General features: G+C 42.9%; 1 protein-coding gene across 2 annotated transcripts in view; it reads left to right on the top strand.

Annotated features, from left to right (window-relative positions):
* The first annotated feature begins 9,580 nt into the window (after positions 1-9,580).
* TGFBR1 (transforming growth factor beta receptor 1) overlaps positions 9,581-18,753 on the top strand; it is a 63,172-nt gene continuing 53,999 nt past the window's right edge. For both annotated transcript variants that reach the window (XM_064291673.1, XM_064291672.1), the window contains exon 1: positions 9,581-9,712. In XM_064291673.1, the coding sequence (XP_064147743.1) occupies positions 9,628-9,712 (85 nt within the window). In that variant the 5' untranslated portion in view covers positions 9,581-9,627. The remainder of the gene's footprint in view (positions 9,713-18,753) is intronic.

Raw genomic sequence — 18,753 nt, 5'->3', positions numbered from 1 at the left:
AAACTAAAGGGGAGAGACTTTTCAACCTGCTCAGGCTCACCCTCCTTCCTGAGTTTTCCAGGTTAAGCAGTGTAGCCACTCTCTGTTATTGTTGTCATGTGCTTTGAGTCAGTTCCAACTCATAGCGACCTTGTAGGACAGAGTAGAATTGCCCCCATAGGGTTTCTAAGGCTGTTATCTTTACAGAAGCAGACTGTCACATCTTTCTCCAGCAGAGCAGCTGCTGAGTTTGAATCACGAACCTTTTGGTTAGCAGCTGAGGGCTTAACACTGTGCCTCAAGGGCTCACTAACCACTCTATTACTCTATAGGATCCCCCATTTCTTCTGCAGAAGACCATCAGCAGACAGTTGGCATTCTGCTTTGGCCAAGAACATTTTTAGAGGCTCAGGCTCCTCCTTGTGTCTAAAAAAAAAAACCCATTGCCATCGAGTCGATTCCGACTTATAGCAACCCTACAGGACAGAGTAGAGCTGCTCCATAGAGTTTCCAAGTAGCACCTGGCAGATGTGAACTGCCAACCCTTTGGTTAGCAGCCATAGCACTTAGCCACTACGCTACCAGGGTTTCCTCTTTGTGTCTAGGACACTGTAATTAGATGCAGATGGGCTCCTTTGCCTTTCTTTATTAGGGAGGGAGGATTGCCTAACTTAGATGGGTGGAGGCTGCACATGGTGATGGTGGTAGAGGAGGCTGCTCACCTTTAGGTGGTGTCCTTGATACTGAGCTATTGGGAGCAGCTGGGTCCTCTGGAACTCCACTATCCCCTGCCCCTCCCCACACCCTACTCTGCCCCCACTCATTACATAGACAAACTTAATAATCACTGACAATTTTTGCTGCTGTAGAATACAGCCTTAATTGTTACAGGCATTGAAGGGGATTCAAACCAAAGTTATTTTGCCAAAACGGTACAAGAGAAATTCAGCTTCTGGCATTGTCTCCACTTTCCCTAACTTCAAGAATATGCTCACAGGCTGTCTTGCCTTCTCCTGCTTTCAAGCTGATTTTTCCAAATGCTTGGATTGCTTTAGGAAATTTTGTGTGTGTGCTTTTGAGTATTTTGTTTTGTTTTCGCATAAACTTTTGTTATGAATGTCTAACTCTAAACACACTATGGACAAGCTATTTGTCCTCTCCTGCTTCTGCTTTGGGAAACTTGACAAGGATTCTTCATTTATAATCAATTTGGGGGCATTTATCGAAGTTCTTTAACTTATGGTCAATTTTATAAGTGTCACATGGATAACAGGACAGAAATGGACTCTGTTTCTTGTGCACATGAAGTTGTGTGTGAGTGTGTGTATGTATGTGTATAATTAATCTTGATAGTTATCCTTGCTCATTTTTTGACTACTTGATCTGCTAAACACAGGTTGTCCCTGACTTAAGACGGGGCTCTGTTCCAATGATTCTGTCGTAAGTCAGTTCTGATATAAGTCAAATACCTCATTTTTTTCCTGTCGTTATTATTGCCTTTTATTATCAGTATCTTTTTAAATCTGAGATTTACTTATCTGTGGAAGTTGGAAACATTACATATAAACTTACAGATGTATTTTAATACATACATAAAAATACACAAATCTTTAAAAAAAAAGGATGGTCATAAGTGTGGTTCATCATAACTTGAATATATCATAAGTCAGGGACTGCCTGTGTAAGAGTCATATTAAGCTCTCCCCATTCCTGCTGTATTTCTGTTGAATCCTTTCATCAGATTTGAACGCTGTTGTTTTTTATGTATGGTTCTAAACATGTGTGTGAATTTGTATCAGAGTGTGTGACATGGGAATGCATCCCATAGTTTTGAGCCTTGTGTGTGTGTGTGTGTGTGTGTTTTCTTTGTTCTTTTTCAGAACATATGATTAAAGGAAAATGTTGGCCAAGAGGAAGAAAGGGTAGTGGCAACCTACTGAAAACCCTCAATTTTGTCTTGACCACGGTGGAATTTTCCTGAATGATGAGGAGCAAAGTCAGGCTCCCTCTGAGAAAATTCAAGTCAACAGGGCAGGATGGGAGGAAGAGAGTGGGACTGTGGTGAGGCAGTGAGTCTAGTCAGGCAAGCAGCAAGGGTGACAGATGACATGCAGACAGTCAGCTCTGGAGAATCTAACAAGGCAGCACAAGGCTTCAACAGACAAAGAGAGAGCAGCAATGGGTACTTGGAAAACAGAGAGACAACCACATTAGGGTAGTCCGTCTGTAGGAAGAAAAAACTCATCCGCTGGGCTCCGTGTGGGCCTCAGATTCCAGACCGTGCAAGAGGGAATGCTGAAAGAGGGCTGGGCCAGCCTTGGAGGAATTATGAACAGCACAGGGGAACAGAACAGCACCACAGATATGGGCACAAGTCAGAAAGCTGGTTGTCAGCCCATTAGAAGCTGAGTGCCAGAGAAGGAGGCTGGGGCTTCTTCACGCTTAGCTGTCTGAGGACAGGATCCGGTGCTGGAGACTACTGCAGAGTCCGCAGGCAGGGGTCAACAGACTGCAGCTGTGGGATCACCTTCTAGGGTGCAGAGAAGGCAGGTCATGCCTGCTGGCCCCCAGCTCTAACTCAGAAGGGCCTGGAAATCGGCCTCATTTTTTAGCTCTGTGATGAGGTTGAAAGGATGGTGAAGGCCTGGATATGTGTCTCCAGGGAAACAGGGAAAGCAGTGGGGAGAGTTTAATGCACCCCTATCTGATCAAACAGACAAAAATAAAGATTAACTTCCAACATTAGATATACATACACATATGCCCACTCACATACAAATTCACACACACACACATGCACATGCACAAATTGAGTCCACTCTGTTTTCCAGTATCCATGGGACATTTAAAAATTGATCAGAAGTTCAGGAGCCTTAATAAATGTCCCAAAGCAGAAATAGTACAGGACAAATTCTTTATCCATAGTGTGTTTAAAAGTAGGCTTTCATAACAAAAGTCTAAATGTAAACAAAACAATACAAAACACAAAAAAATACAGCTTCATAAAGTAACCCAAGCATTTGGGGAAACCAGCTTGAAAGAGGGAGGTGGGGAGAGAGACAGCCTGTGAGCATATTTGCAATGTTAAAGAAGCAGTGGAGACAATGCCAAAGCTAAATTTCCCTTGTTTGTACTGTACTGGCCGAGGAAACCCTGGTGGCGTGATGATTAAGAGTTTGGCTACTAACTAAAAGGTTGGGAGTTCGAATCTACCAGGTGTTCCTTGGAAACCCTATGGGGCAATTCTACTCTGTCCTATAGGGTAACTATAGGTCAGAATTGACTCAGGGGCAATGGATTTTTCAATGGGTATTGGTAAAATGTTTTTTGTTTGAATCGCCTTCAATACCTGGAACAGTTAAGACTATCCTGCTGAAACAGAAAACCTGATGGTGATTTTTAAGTTTGTCTGTATAATGGGGGGTAGGGAGAGGGGAAGGAAGGTAGTGAAAGTTGTTTTTGATAATTGATAGATTAACCCTCCCATGGGAAAAAACCAAACTAAACTAAAAATGCAGGGAAATATATCTTCCTAAATGCATTTACGATCTGTCAAGAAAATAAGGTATTTTCAGGGCAATATATGAAGTGAAAGAAGGAAGTTAGCAGGATAACTGGAGCACTGCAGCTGGCTGTTGCTCTGAAGGCATTTTTTAACCAGGTGAACTTGAACTTCCATTGTCATGGTCTTGGAAAAGAGGAGACAAAGATCAAGGGTTATCCAAGGTCCCTTGACACAACCTCCACAGCAATGGGACCCAAAGACCTATACCCCCAGTGAAAGGGTGAACTAGAAATAACTACTATTCCCATCACCACCAGGGTATTGCAAAGAAAATCGATTGTCTAGAACCTAGGTGTTGAGCAAGGGAAAAAAGTGTCATCACTGAGAATTTGGAACCACAAGCTGTCCCTCATGTAGTTTGAAGCCCAAATTCATATTACCTGTGCATTCCAAACGACAAACAAACCAAACACTCAAGTCAACAATTTAGAGTAATCTGGGGCTGGCAGTGAACCAGGTGGCAAAAACAAATGCAAATGCTTAGTAGAGGAACCTACCGTTATATTAAATCTCAAAAAATCTCCACAAATAAAATCCCGATAAAAATGAACAGCTTGCAGTAAAAAGTAACTCTACTTACTCAGAGTCACCATGGCTGAGAAACAATAGATGGCAGAAACAGGCCCACAAAAATTCAAATACTGGAATTTTTATACAAAAACTGTAAAATAACTATAATTGCTAAAATTGAAAAGTATAGGCTGGAAACAAGGAACTATAAAGGAAGTCTAAGAGAATTTGAAAAAGATCTAGGTATAAACTTCTATGAATGAAATATTTGAAATTAAAATGTAAAATGGAAACAACAAAAAATTGAAAGAGAAAATTTAAAAATTAATCCCGTTTACAATAACATAAAAATTTACCTCGTGATAAGTTTAGCAAATGTTTAAAAGACTTCTACCAATAAAAACTAAAAAGCATTGTTGGGAGAAATTCAAGGCCTGAATAAATGAGAGATAGACCATGCTCATAGATTAGAAGACTCATATTTTTAAGATGTTAATTTTTCCAAAATTGATTAATAGATTCAATGCAATTCCAATAAAAATCCCAGTGGGCTTTCTTTTTTTTTTTGTAGATATTGGCAAACTGTCACTAAAATTTACTTGAAACTATGAAGGTATTAGAATAGCCAAAAGAATGTTGAAGAGGAACAAAGCTAGATGTTTGTTCTAATCAAGATTGTGGGATAGTGGCACTAAGACAGACGAATAGACCAGTGGAAAAGAATAGAGAGTCAGAAATAGATCCAAGAATGCACCGTCATATGATTTTTGACAAAGACACCAATGTAATTCAATGAGGAAAAGAAACTCTCTTCAAGAAATCGTGTTGGCTCAACTGGATATCAGCATGGGAGAAAAACTCAATCTTAGTTCATCTCTCACATTTTACACAAGAGATGATTCAAGATGGTTTAATGACCTAAATGTAAACGTTAAACCTATAGGAATTAGAAGAAAATGTAGGAGAGTATCTTTGCAATTGAGGGGAGGGAACAATTTTCTAGGCAGGACACAAAAAGAACTATAAAACAAAAAAATTTTTAACTTTTTTTTTAAATTGTACTTTAGACAAAGGTTTGCAGAGCAAGTTAGTTTCTCATGAAACAATTAATATACAAATTGTTTTGTGACATTGTTTGCCAACCCCCGAGACATGTTAACGTTCTATCCTTCTCCACCTTGGGTTTCCTATTACCAGCTTTCTGTCCCCTCCTGCCTTCTTGTCCTTGCCCCTGGGCTGGTGTGCCCATTTGGTCTCGTTTTGTTTTATGGGCCTGTATAATCTTTGGCTGAAGAGTGAGCCTCAGGAGTGACTTCAGTACTGAGTTGAAAGGGTGTCCGAGGACCATCCTCTTGGGGTTTCTCCAGTCTCTGTCAGACCAGTAAGTCTGGTCCTTTTTTGTGAGTTAGAATTTTGTTCTACATTTTTCTGCAGCTCTGTTCAGGACCCTCTACTGTGATCCCTGTCAGAGCAGTCAATGGTGGTAGCCAGGCACCATCTAGTTGGGCTGGACTCAGTCTGGTGGAGGCAGTGGTAGTTGTGGTCCATTAGTCCTTTGGACTAATCTTTCTCTTGCGTCCTTGGTTTTCTTCATTCTCCCTTGCTCCAGATGGGGAGGGACCAGTGCAGTTATCTTAGATGGCCACTCACAAGCTTTTAAGACCCCAAATGCTACTCGCTGAAGTAGGATGTAGAACATTTTCTTTATAAACTGCATTATGCCAATTGAGCTAGATGTCCCCTGAGACCATGGTCCCCAGCCCTCAGCCCAGTAATTCAGTCCCTCAGGGATAAAACTCCTGTTCTTGGGAAAACAATGTTAAGAAAATAACAGACTGAGCAAAAACATTTGCAATACATATATCCAGCAAAAGACTCATATACGGGTTATATAGATATATATTAGGAAACCCTGGTGGCATAGTGGTTAAGTGCTATGGCTGATAACCAAAGGGTCAGCAGTTCGAATCCACCAGGTGCTCCTTGGAAACTTTATGGGGCAGTTCTACTCTGTCCTATAGGGTCGCTATGAGTTGGAATCGACTTGACGGTACTGGGGTGGGTTTGGGTTATAGATATATATTACAAATCATTAATAAAAAGACTTGGGCAAAAGACTTGGACAGATACTTAAAAAAAAGTTGATGTCCACAAGGACCCATTATCTCTCCATCTTTCTTTTCTACCTTCCATCTCCATTTATGGCCATCATCCTTATGTTCACAAGATGGCTACTGTAACTCCAGGCATTAAAACTGTGTCGCAGGCAGAAATAGGAAGGAAAGAATGTGATGAATCTGTCTCTTTATGAGAAAAACCACATCTTTCCCACAAGCTCCACTTGACAGATTTTGTTTATATTTCTCTGACTACAACTCAGTCACATGGCCATACCTAGCTGCAAGGAAGCCTGGAAAATTGAGGTTTTTTTTTTTTTTTTTTTTTTTTAGCTAGGTGGATTTCTTTAGCAAAGTAAATCAAGGTTCTGTTATAAAGCATATGGGGAAATGGACGTAAGTTAGGCAACTAGGAGTCTCCGTGCTCTATACGGGGGTAAATATCTTATGAAAACAGAAGGAAAAGCAAACACAATGTACTCAGCATAAAGAATGAGAAGTAGTATTGTGCAGGGAACAAAGCACTGCAGTGAGTCTCCTAGTCCTGGCTCTGCACCAGACTTGCTGGGGGACTGGTTTTCGGGTTCTTCCCCTGTAAGTCAGACATTGGAGTAGATAACCTACAAGCCTATAGAACCTATTACGGGAATTAGGTTTTATGATAAATTGCTTATGTTCAAGAGCTCATTTAGATATCATAACAAATATATGAGTAGGAACAATATGTGAATATTATTCCATTTTGCACTGGAGCTTGCTAAATCTCAGAGCATCTACGTTGGTGCACAGATCTAGTAAGTGGCAGAGCCAGAATTCCAACTAAAGTCTGCAGGCCCCCAAAGTCAAAGGCTTCTTTCCACTGTTCATCTTTTCTCCAAAGGTGGAACAAGCTCATTCATTTTTATTTACTGAATTTTAAGGTTATACTTTCTAAACCACTTTCAAAATGTAGCATGGCAGCCACCTGCAGCAGAATTACCTGGGGTGCTTTTTGCAAATGCAAATTTATGGGCCCCCTCTAAGTCAACTGAAGCCAGACTCTGGGGGCTAGACCCCCGGGATCTTCATTTTTAAAAGCTTCCCAGGTAATCTGGAGACACTTTAAGGTCTCACAACCACCGTTTTAAAGTTACAATTTATTGGTCCATTCCAATGTAGTTTATTTGTGGATCCGTGGCTCATGGAAATTTCCTCCAAATATCAGGAAAATAAAATTTAAAAATACTCTGTTCCTCCTTCCTCTTCCTCAGTTTTCTATTGAACGCAGTCAGTTCCATGGAAAATGTTAAGGAACTGGAGGTGTGTCATGGAAGATATCTTAACATGGATTGACTGAGGCTCTGTAAAGCAAAGGCACAGATTAATATGAACATAAATGTTGGATAGAATCATACAGAGCTGGAAGGGGGATATGCAAAGGAAATGGCATTAACTAAATATTTACTATGTTCCAGACACTGTTCCAGACACAGCGCATCATTTAGGGAATCCAAGACATATGATTCAATCCCTTTTTATTTACAAATGGGGTAGGCATTACAGCACGGTTATCTCTACAGAGGAGGAACCTAAAGTTCAGAGAACAGTCACTTTTCAAAGGCGAATCGTTCGTTCGTTTGTACAATAAATATCTCTTGAGAGCTCTTATTTTATGCAAGACATTGAGAATAAAGCATCGAAAAGACAGTCCAGAGACCTTGTGTGTCACGGGGCCCTGGTTTACCCAAGTTTCCATTGAGGACTGAGAGAGCAGACTGGGGCTGGAGCCTGCCAGCAGCAGTATCTCTGCCTGCCAGCAGCCAGGAGGAGTAGAGCTTGTGGCTGGTGGTCCAGAGCTCCACCGGGAAGTTTCCACGGCTCAGTGAATACCATGCCTTTACCTTTCTGGGCGGTGGGGAGTAGGCAGGGGCCTGAAGGGAGTACTTTGAAACGGAACTTAAAAGGGGCTTAGGGAACCCCAAAATCTCATCATAGTCTTTCAGTAACCTTGGGAGGCAGATATTATTTCCGATTTATAGAAGAAGCAGCTGAGGCTCAGAAAGGCTAAGTGTTCTCATCAGGAGTGACTAGAGCAGGTCTCAGATTCTAGTCCAATGCCCCCACCCCTCGCACTTGACAGCTCACTGAGGGAAGTCTAAATAGGTGGGTAAAAGGCTCAGCCAATAGCGCTAAAGTAGTTTACTTGAGGTTGGGTATGAGTCTTTCAACCAACGTTTATTTAATTCCAAGTTCAAATCACACAGAAAATAGAACTGTTTTCTCCTTAAAAGGTTCTGCGGAAGAATGTTCTCTGTTCTATGTAACAGCCTCCTTGGCTGTGTTTGTGTCTGAAGAAAGGATCAGTCTGACAGGAAGAATTATAAATCTGGAGCTCATTTCGGTGTCCCAGCGGGAAGGTGGGTGGAGCGCCTCACAGTAAATTAGGAATTCAGAATGAAAACGTAGTTGAGTTTATCTGGGTTTTCAGTGACACCTCAGAATTATTGTATGGGCGTGTCAGACAGCTCAAGGTAATGCCTGCTTCTCCTACGCCCCGTGGGAGCGGGTGCTGAGAAGGGGAATCCTCCTCCTTTGGTGGGGTGGGGGCTTCCCTTTCCAACCTGGATCAGGAAGGGAGAACGGGGAAGACGAATAGTTTGAAGGCCTGAGTCTTCTCTGAGTTCTGGAGGGAGGCTATTGGGGGGTGTGTCTGAGCTCAGGATCTGGGTCCGAGGCTGGGCTCTGAGACTAGGATTTGGGAATTTTCTGAGCCTGGAACTTGGGCTAGAGCAGGAGTAAACAGGAGACTGAGTCGTAAAGGAAGGGCACCGAGAAAGGGTTTTGAGGGGGCAGATGTTGAAAGTTGAAGCGCGGACCTGGGGACGGAGAGTTGAAGCCTGAGGACACTGCGGATCTGGGCAGAATGTGTTGGGGTTGGGGTGGAGGTCAGTGCCAGGTCGTTGGTGTCTAGAGGAAGCTAAAAGACAGTCAAGGGGCCACAGCCTTTTTCCGACGACTCACAGACAGACCCGTCTCTCAGCCTTCGCCCATCCGGGACAAGAGACGCCCTCGCACCGGGGCTGGCGAGACCCTGCCCCCACCCGGCCGCCTCCGAGCCGGGAGCAGCGCGGGCTGGGCTTGGGGTCTGGGCGCCCTGCGCAGGGGGAGTGCTGGGGGCGTGGTCGGCGGCCGTGCCCCGCAGCTCGGGATTGGCTGCCACTTGGGCCCGTGGGCGGGGCTCCCGGCTGGGTTTCGCTGGGCGGTTCGCAGACGGCGGAGAGGCGGGGCCGGCGGGAGCCTGGCAGCCAATGGACTCGCGGCTCCGGAGCAGTTACAAAGGGCTGAAGCGAGGCCGCGGCGGTGGCGGCGGCGGCGGCAGCGGCGGCGGCGGCAGGGGAGGTGGGGCGAGGCGAGGCTTGCTGAGGCGAGGCGGCGGCCGGGCCGGGCCGGGCCACAGGCGGCGGCGGCGGCGGGACCATGGAGGCAGCGGCTGCTGCTCCGCGTCCCGGGCTGCTCCTCCTCGTGCTAGCTGCGGCGGCGACGCTGGTCCCAGGGACGACGGGTGAGTGGCGGCGCGGCCGGGTTGGCGGGCGGCTGGCGGGCGCGCAGGCAGGGCCCGGCCTCTGGCTCGCTCCTTCTCTTTCTCAAACATGGCGCGGGCCGGGGGCGCAGGTGGCGGCGCCGGGGCCGGGACTTGGGCGCGTGTTGGGCTCCCTGGCCCGGCGCGGCCAGGCCCCCGCCACGGAACCGCAGGCGCGGTGGGGAGGCTGGACGGGGGCGTGTGTCCGAGCGCGGGTGGACGCCCGGCAGCCCGAGGCCGCCCCACTTGGCGCTCCCCCGGAGAGGTGGCGTCGGGCGGAGCCGTCCGAGGCCGGGGGCTGCGCTCTGGGGTGTGAGTGAGTGAGGGCCCAGGACTGAGGGTGCGAGGGTGGCCCGGGCGAGCAGAGCAGGGCCTTCCGCCGACCTCCGCCGAGGGAACTGTGAAGCCTTGTCCCTGGTATCCCCACCCCAAGCGAGTTGGTGCCTGAGGCCCCAGGGGTCCGGGGCGGGGTTGGGGTCCAAAGAAGCTTCCCAGGCAGAGTGTGAGCTCTGAGCCTCCAGGCTTCCCCGGGCGGTGAGAGGGGGCTACCTGTGGCTGAGACCCCCGGGTCATTAGGGCTGCCCCCAGCTTTGGCCCCGGCCCGGTCCTACTCAGAGAGGCTGCTTCCACAGCCTGGGGTGCCTTTGGCGAGGGAGCTGCGAAGCTTTGTGTGGAAGGAGGCGGACGAAGATGTGCGGAATGTTTCTTCTTTCGTGCGTCTGGAAAGTGTTGAAGCGAATCCAGTAACCAGGCGGCTACGGATTGTTTTCATAGTAAAAAATGGAACGTTTGCTCACTCTGCGGGGTTTGGAATGTTTGAATGAGAATTCCTCTGTGAATTTATCAAAAGCTTTTATTTCCTCGAAGAAGAATGCTAGTGATCTTTCTTTTCCCCAGTGACAGTAGTTTGAATCAGTCATCTGCATAGCTGGTTTTCAAGGGAAAATGCTTGCTTGGTTTTCCAAAATACTCAATCAGGATGGGGTAGGTGGTTATCTACCCAAATGGAGTACAGGGTGAAAAACTTCGTGTTACAAACCAAACGACAATACTAGAAGCTAAAATATGGACTTAGTTTTAGCAACTGAAATATAGTAAAAGTACATTTCTATTTCTGAAATCGAACACCCTGTATAAAAAACAAAAGACTCAACCCACGGCTGAGGGTGTCAATTATTAGTCTGAATAGCTACTGTGTTTTAAGAGCTTACTATGATGTAGGTGCATAAAGTACACTAAAGTACTTCAGCTAATCCTCACAACTAAACCTTCAAGGCTAGTGGCATTTGCCCCCGTTTTATAGATGAGAAAACTGAGGCGAGAGGTTAAGTACTCATTTACTAAGTGCTACAGTTAGGATTTGCATCTTTGCATCCAGGGCTCTGTTTCCAAAGCCTGTACACCTTATATATGCCAGACTGTCTTACCCGGCCCATTTTTCTTGTTCAGTCATCTGATAGTGATTGATCTTTATTATTCACTTTTAGATTTTGGCTTCAAAATTTGAATACCAGGTTGCCTTCTTTCTAACTGCCAGCACATTCCTGAGTCCCTTCACACTGAAACTACAAGAAAAAACAATGGATTTTTGATACTGGCCTCGGGGAGAGGAGATAATTGTGTGGACCTGTGGTAGAATCAGCATAGTTATACATCAAACAGAAATGACATTTCCACATCACTATTAACTTGAATAACGTAATTCACTCTTTTCCAGTTATTGTAGGACAGAATATTCATGTATTCAGGTAACAGTATTAGACTTAATTGGCTGTACAGAACATTGCTCAACCCAAGCCCTGAAGGAGTTTACAGAATACATTGGCATGCATACGATAGAAAGCTGATCCAGATGCTTATTACTCCAAGCCCAGACTACGTCAACTAGTCTGCCTGCCCTGATTGCTCATATTGATGTTTCAGTTCATCCTTTTTGTACATACGGAAGAAGTTAAGCTCAGAAGCTTTTTTTTCTTTATAATTGCCTTCCTTATTCAAGAACTTGTAGTTCTTTATCGGCTGGCTGTTAGTTTTATATTTCTCTGCCTGGCTTCTGCTTTCTACAACATAGATTTCTCTAGGGAAAATGGTTTCCTATCCCTAGTGCAGAGTTTCATACCACTATGTTTACATATATATCCCATTTGAGAATGCAGGTTCTTTTCTGCCATTTCATAACTTTTTTTTCTTTGAAAACATGCCTAAAACCCAACTCTTTTTTTTTATTAATGCCTCTTAAGTATGCCTCTTTGTATGCAGCCAGCTGCCCGTTATCCCTCGAATCTAGTTGCTTTCCATTGTTTCTCTCATCTGGTCTTTTCTACAGGCTGCTGCCAAACTAATCTTCCTCAGTGATCCCCAGGAAGGGTTTACAAGACTTCCTATTTGTATTCAGCCATTAGAGCATATACTTGAGACCCATGATTAGAACCATCTCTGAGTATCAGACCAGAGAATCTCACCCTTTCACTAGTGCAAACCCTCAGTTCCAGCGATTTCTCTTTTCCCCCTGACTCCTGACTGCTCAGTCTTTCCACTGCATAATTAATTTTGTCCCCTTTTGGGGGTGGAACCCTGGTGGGCAGTGGTTAAAAGCTCAGCTGCTCACCAGAAAGGTTGGCAGTTCTGATTGGTTGGTACCCTAGCGATGCCAGTTGTTACATATTTTTACTGTCACCCATAGAGGCTTCAGTATTCAAAGAGGAAAATGATTAGTACAGACTGAAGTGATTGCGGAAGGCTTCCTGGACACTTTAGGACTTAAGCTGTTTTTGAAGGGTGGCTAGAATTCAGATGGGCAGAGACAGGGATTTGATGAGTGTTAGGTTTTTTTTCCTGTATAACCTGTGTCTCCAGCCTCTACAGGGCAGCAGGCAAACTTTTATTGACTAACTGGCAACTTACTCTTTAGAGTTAGGTACTTTATTCTGTAATGTGGGTTTTGGATGTATTGACCACTATTATTTTTATTAATTCTAAGAATTCTATGCTGTGTGACTAGAAACAAAATAGGAAGGTAATCTTAAGTGGCATGAGTGAAGGAGAATAACATTATGGGGTACCCACCAGGGCTAGGCATTCTAAAAGTAAAAGTGGTAGTATCACTTCAGTTTACAGATGGGAAAACAGACATGGAGAGATCAGAAGAATTTCTCAGGCTTGTACAACAAATGAGTGGCAGAACTGAAACAGGGACTTTGATTTTCTGATTCCAAATATTGTGCCCTGTAAGGCACTTGAAAGTGTAAAGGACTTGGAGGTGAGGGAGGAACAAGGTTAGTGGAGTGAGTTCCCTAAGTGAAGTTGGTCTTAAACCTCACATAACTTATGAAGGAAGAGTGAGTTTTTGAAGGTAGCGGAGGGGAAGTAATTATTGGTTATAAGTCCTCAAGGGAAAGGTTATTATCTTTTTCTGTTGCTAATAAAAAAAACCTGGTATTGCTTATTGATTGAGAAAAGTAGACTTATAGTAGTTTGGGAGATGGTGAGACAGTATTGAATAAGTAGAGTTTAATTGAACTGGGGTATAGTTATAATTGAAAAGCCCTGAGGTACATGGTTAAGTTTAGAATTTAAGATGATTTATTTTGTTGTTGAAATTAAATGAGGAATTGACATGAAGAAAATAATCATGGGGGAGATAAATCTTGTTCCTGTGGGGATGCCACCTCCTGTAGGTGGGAGAAACCTGTTGAAAGGTTCTAGGCCTAGTTGAAAACAGTTATCCAGATTCAGCGGCATTCTTAGAGTACCATTGTATTGCATAAGATATGTTCATGTCTAATGAAGTGAGTTTTGAAAATATCATTAACTTATGGATGGCCCTTTTGATGTGAGACCATTTCTCTTCAAACCACAAGTTGCCTGCAGATGTTGATAAACTGCAGGCCTTTTGCTGTTCTGTCTTGGTCAGGGCTTACATAATAGCAGCCTTCTCTGAACAGATGGACTGTGGTTTGGTGTCATGTGATTGGATCACATCTTTGCTTCCTGTTTCTGGAGTTGAGGGCAGGTGCTAGCATGTTTCTTGGGAATTTTTATGCATTATCCTATTGCTGGGTCTAGGAAACTTTTAGTCTTTTAAAAATTGATGATCTGTCTTGACCCGGTTAAAGTCCAGTACTTAGGATAATTTTTAGTGCCTCTCTCAACTGAATTTTCTCACTATCAAATCCAAGCAGCCTCCATAAACATTAAAATTTGCTGCTACTCTGAATTAGATCCAGTTTTAGCTGTGTAGATTGGTTTGGCCTAGATAATGGCAGGTAGGTTTCTTGTGGTTACCCTTTTTTCGGTATGAATTTGTGATTGGTTGACTTGTAGGTTTTTTGCCTGTCTTGCTTTCCCCAAGTGTTAGAGGGGTAAGACTGGTTTTATGAGTCCAATTTTATAGATTAGATCTGGCCCTTTTGGCAATCTGAGAGCAGTACATATTATGAAGAATGATTTCTAACTTATTAAAAAGTTATGACTTGCAGAGTATATATACACACAGGTTGCTTTGGCGTTTCTCGATGGTTCAGTGGCCCTTGCACCATTTTATTAATCTGAAGAGAATATAAGACTGTACCAGGCATTCTGCTTGCTTTGCCTCGTTAAATTGTCTTAACAACCCTAGATAATAGTTGTATACCAGACAGTACAAAAGCTTCTTTCTTATGTACAGGTTAATTTCCGAAAGATTCTTTTTAAGTCCTTTTATCCTCAGGTTTAGACCTGGGTGACCAATGCTTATGTATCTAAGTAAAGTTAAACTAAGGAGAGAACTGTAAAAGTTTTGGGGGGGGGGGGTGGTAAGTAAACTTCTTTTATTTTTTTTTTAATTTTTATTGTGCATTAAGTGAAAGCCCACAAACCAAGTCAGTCTCTCATACAAAAACTTATATACACCTTACTATATATACTCCTAGTTGTTCTCCCTCTAATGAGATAGCACACTCCTTCCTTCCACTCTCTATTTTCGTGTCCATTCAGCCAGCTTCTGACCCCCTCTGCCTTCTCATCTCTTCTTCAGACAGGAGCTCCCCACATAGTCTCATGCATCTACTTGATCCAAGAAACTCACTCTTCCCCACTATCATTTTCTATCCCATAGTCCAGTCCAATCCCTCTCTGAAGAGTTGGCTCTGGGAGTGGTTCCTGGCTTGGGCTAACAGAAGGTCTGGGGACCATGACCTCTGGGGTCCTTCTACTTTCAGTCAGACCAAAGTCTGGTCTTTTTATGAGAATTTGAGGTCTGCATCCCACAGCTCTCCTGCTCCCTCAGGGGTTCTCTGTTGTGTTCCCTGTTAAGGCAGTCATCGGTTGTAGCTGGGTGCCATCTAGTTCTTTTGGTCTCAGGCTGATGTAATCTCGGATTTATGTGGCCGTTTCCGTCTCTTGGGCTCATAACTACCTTGTGTGTTTGGTGTTCTTCATTCTCCTTTGCTCCAGGTGGGTTGAGACCAATCAATGCATCTTAGATGGCTGCTTGCTAGCATTTAAGACCCTAGATGCCACTCTCCAAAGTGGGATGCAGAATGTTTTCTTAATAGATTTTATTATGCCAATTGACTTAGATGTCCCCTGAAACCATGGTCCCCAAAGCCCGCCCCTCCTATGCTGGCCTTCAAAGTGTTCAGTTTATTCAGGAAACTTCTTTGCTTTTGGTTTAGTCCAGTTGTGCTGACCTCTCCTGTATTGTGTGTTGTCTTTCCCTTCACCTAAAATAGTTCTTATCTACCATGTAATTGGAAACCCTGGTGGTGTAGTGGTTAAGTGCTACGGCTGCTAACCAAAGGGTTGGCAGTTCAAATCTGCCAGGGGGCTCCTTGGAAACTCTATGGAGCAGTTCTACTCTGTCCTTTAGGGTCACTATGAGTTGAAATTGACTTGATGGCACTGGGTTTGGTTTTTTGGTTTTTACTGTGTAATTGGTGAAAACCCCTCTCCTTCCCTACCTCCCTGCTCTTGTAACCATCAAAGAATATTTTTTTCCTCTGTTTAAACTGTTTTTCGAGTTCTTATGATAGTGGTCTATACACCATTTATCCTTTTGCAGCTGACTAATTTCACTCAGCATAATGCCTTCCAGATTTCTCCATGTTATGAAATGTTTCACGGATTCGTCATTGTTCTTTATTGATACGTAGTATTGCATTGTGTGAATATACCATAATTTATTTATCCATTCATCCATTGATGGGCACCTTAGAGTTGCTTCCATCTTTTTGCTGTTGTAAACAATGCTGGAATGAACATGGGCGTGCCTATATCTGTTCATGTAAAGGCTCTTATTTCTCTAGGATATATTCCAAGGAGTGGGATTGCTGGATCGTATGGTAGTTCTAATTTCTAGCTTTTTAAAGAAGCACCAAATCGATTTCCAAAGTGGTTGTACCATTTTACATTCCCACCAGCATATGTAAGTGTTCCAGTCTCTCCACATCCTCTCCAACATTTATTATTTTGTGGTTTTTGGATTAATGCCCGCCTTGTTGGAATGAGATGGAATCTCATTGTAGTTTTGATTTGCATGTCTCTGATAATGATCGTGAGCATTTCTTCATGTATCTGCTAGCTACCTGAATGTCTTCTTTAGTGACATGTCTGTTCATATCCTTTGCCCATTTTTAATTCGGTTATTTGTCTTATTGTAGTTGAGTTTTTGCAGTATCATGTCGATTTTAGAGATCAGACGCTGATTGGAAATGTCATAGCTAAAAACTTTTTCCCATTCTGTAGGTAATCTTTTTACTTTTTTGCTGAAGTCTTTGGATAAGCATAGGTGTTTGATTTTTAGGAGCTCCCAGTTATCTAGTTTCTCTTCTGTATTGTTAGTAATGTTTTCTATACTGTTTATGCCATGTATTAGGGCTGTTTTTTCTTCCATGATCTTTATCGTTTTGGGTTTTGTGTTTAGGTCTTTGATTCATTTTGAGTTAGTTTTTGTGCATGGAGTGAGGTATCGGTCTTGTTTCATTTTTTTACAGATGGATATCCAGCTATGCCAGCACCATTTGTTAAAGAGACTGTCTTTTCTCCATTTAAGTGACTTTGGGCCTTTGTCAAATATCAACTGTTCGTATGTGCATGGATTTATGTCTGGATTCTCAATTCTGTTCCATTGGTCTATGTGTCTGTTGTACCAGTACTAGGCTGTTTGGACTACTGTGGCAGTATAATAGGTTCTATAATCAGGTAGAGTGAGGCCTCCCACTTTCTTCTTCTTTTTCAGTAATGCTTTACTTATCCGGGGTCTCTTTTCTTTCCATATGAAGCTGGTGATTTGTTTCTCCATCTCGTTAAAAAATGTCGTTGGAATTTGGATTGGAATTGCGTTGCCTATGGCTTTTGGTAGAGTAGACATTTTTACAGTGTTAAGTCTGCCTATCCCTGAGCAAGGTAAGGTTTTCCCCTTATGTAGGTCTCTCTTGGTTTCTTGCAGCAGTGTCTTGGAGTTTTCTTCGTATAGGTCTTTTACATCTATGGTAAGATTTATTTCTAAGTATTTTATCTTCTTAGGGACTACTGTAAATGGTATTGGTTTGGTGATTTCCCCTTCAATGTTCTTTTTGTTAGTGTAGAGGAATCCAACTGATTTTTGTATGTTTATCTTGTATCCTGATACCCTGCTGAAGCTTCTATTAGTTTCAGTAGTTTTCTGGAGGATTCTTTAGGGTTTTCTGTGTATAAGATCATGTCATCTACAAATAGAGATACTTCTACTTCTTCCTTACCAATCTGGATGCCCTTTATTTCTTTATCTCGCCTAATTGCTCTGGCTAGGACCTCCAGCACAATTGCGAATAAGAGTGGTGATAAAGGGCATCCTTGTCTGGTTCCCGATCTCAAAGGGAATGGTTTCAGGCTTTCTCCATTTAGGACGACGTTGGCTTTGTATAAATGCCCTTTATTATGTTGAGGTATTTCCCTTCTATTCCTGTTTTGCTGAGAGTTTTTAGCATGAATGGGTGTTGGACTTTGTCAAATGCCTTGTCCGCATCAGTTCATAAGATCCTGTGGTTCTTGTCTTTTGTTTTATTTCTATGATGGATTACATTAATTGCTTTTGTAATGTTGAACTGTCCCTGCATACCTAGTATGAATCCCACTTGGTCATGGTGAGTTATTTTTTTGATATGTTGTTGAATTCTATTGGCTAGAATTTTGTTGAGGATGTTTGCATCTAAGTTCACGAGGGATATAGATCTGTAATTTTCTTTTTTTGTGATACCTCTACCTGGTTTTGGTATCAGGATTATGCTGGGTTCATAGAATGAGTTTGGGGGTTACTCCATCCTTTTCTGTGCTCTGAAATACCTTTGGTAGCAGTGGTGGTAACTCTTCTCTGAAAGTTTGGTAGAATTCTTCAGTGAAGCCATCAGGGCTAGGGCTTTTTTGTTGTTGTTGTTGGGGGCTTTTTAATTACCTTTTCAATCTCTTGTTATAGGTTTATTTAGTTGTTCTACCTCTGCTTGTGTTAGTTTAGGTAGGTAGTGCATTTCTAGAAATTTGTCCATTTTCTCCAGGTTTTCAAATTTGTTAGAGTACAGTTTTTCATGGTATACTTTTATGATTCTTTTAATTTCAGTTGGGTCTGTTGTGATATCGCCCATCTCATTTCTTATTCGGGTTATTTGCTTCTTCTGTTTTACTTTTGTCTGTTTGGACAATGATTTATTGATTTTGTTGGTCTTTTCAAGTAACCAACTTTTGGTCTTATTAACTCTTTCAGTTGTTTTTCTGTTCTCTATTTTATTTAATTCTGCTCTAGTTTTTATTATTTGCCTTCTTCTGCTGCCTGAGGTCTTCTTTTGCTGCTCGCTTTCTGTTTGAGTCATAGGGTTAATGCTTTGATTTTGTCCATTTCTTTTTGGATTGTGCATTTATTGCTATAAACTGACCTCTCAGGACTGCTTTTGCTGTGTCCCAAAGGTTCTGGTAGGATGTGTTTTCATTCTCATTTGATTCTGTGAAGTTCTTTATTCCATTCTTAATTTCTTCTGTAACCCAGTAGTTTCTGAGTAAGGTGTTGTTCAGTG

This window comes from Loxodonta africana, chromosome 9, assembly GCF_030014295.1.
Source record: "Loxodonta africana isolate mLoxAfr1 chromosome 9, mLoxAfr1.hap2, whole genome shotgun sequence".
NCBI classification, from domain to species: Eukaryota; Metazoa; Chordata; class Mammalia; order Proboscidea; family Elephantidae; genus Loxodonta; species Loxodonta africana.
This window is presented reverse-complemented; position numbering and strand designations above follow the sequence as displayed.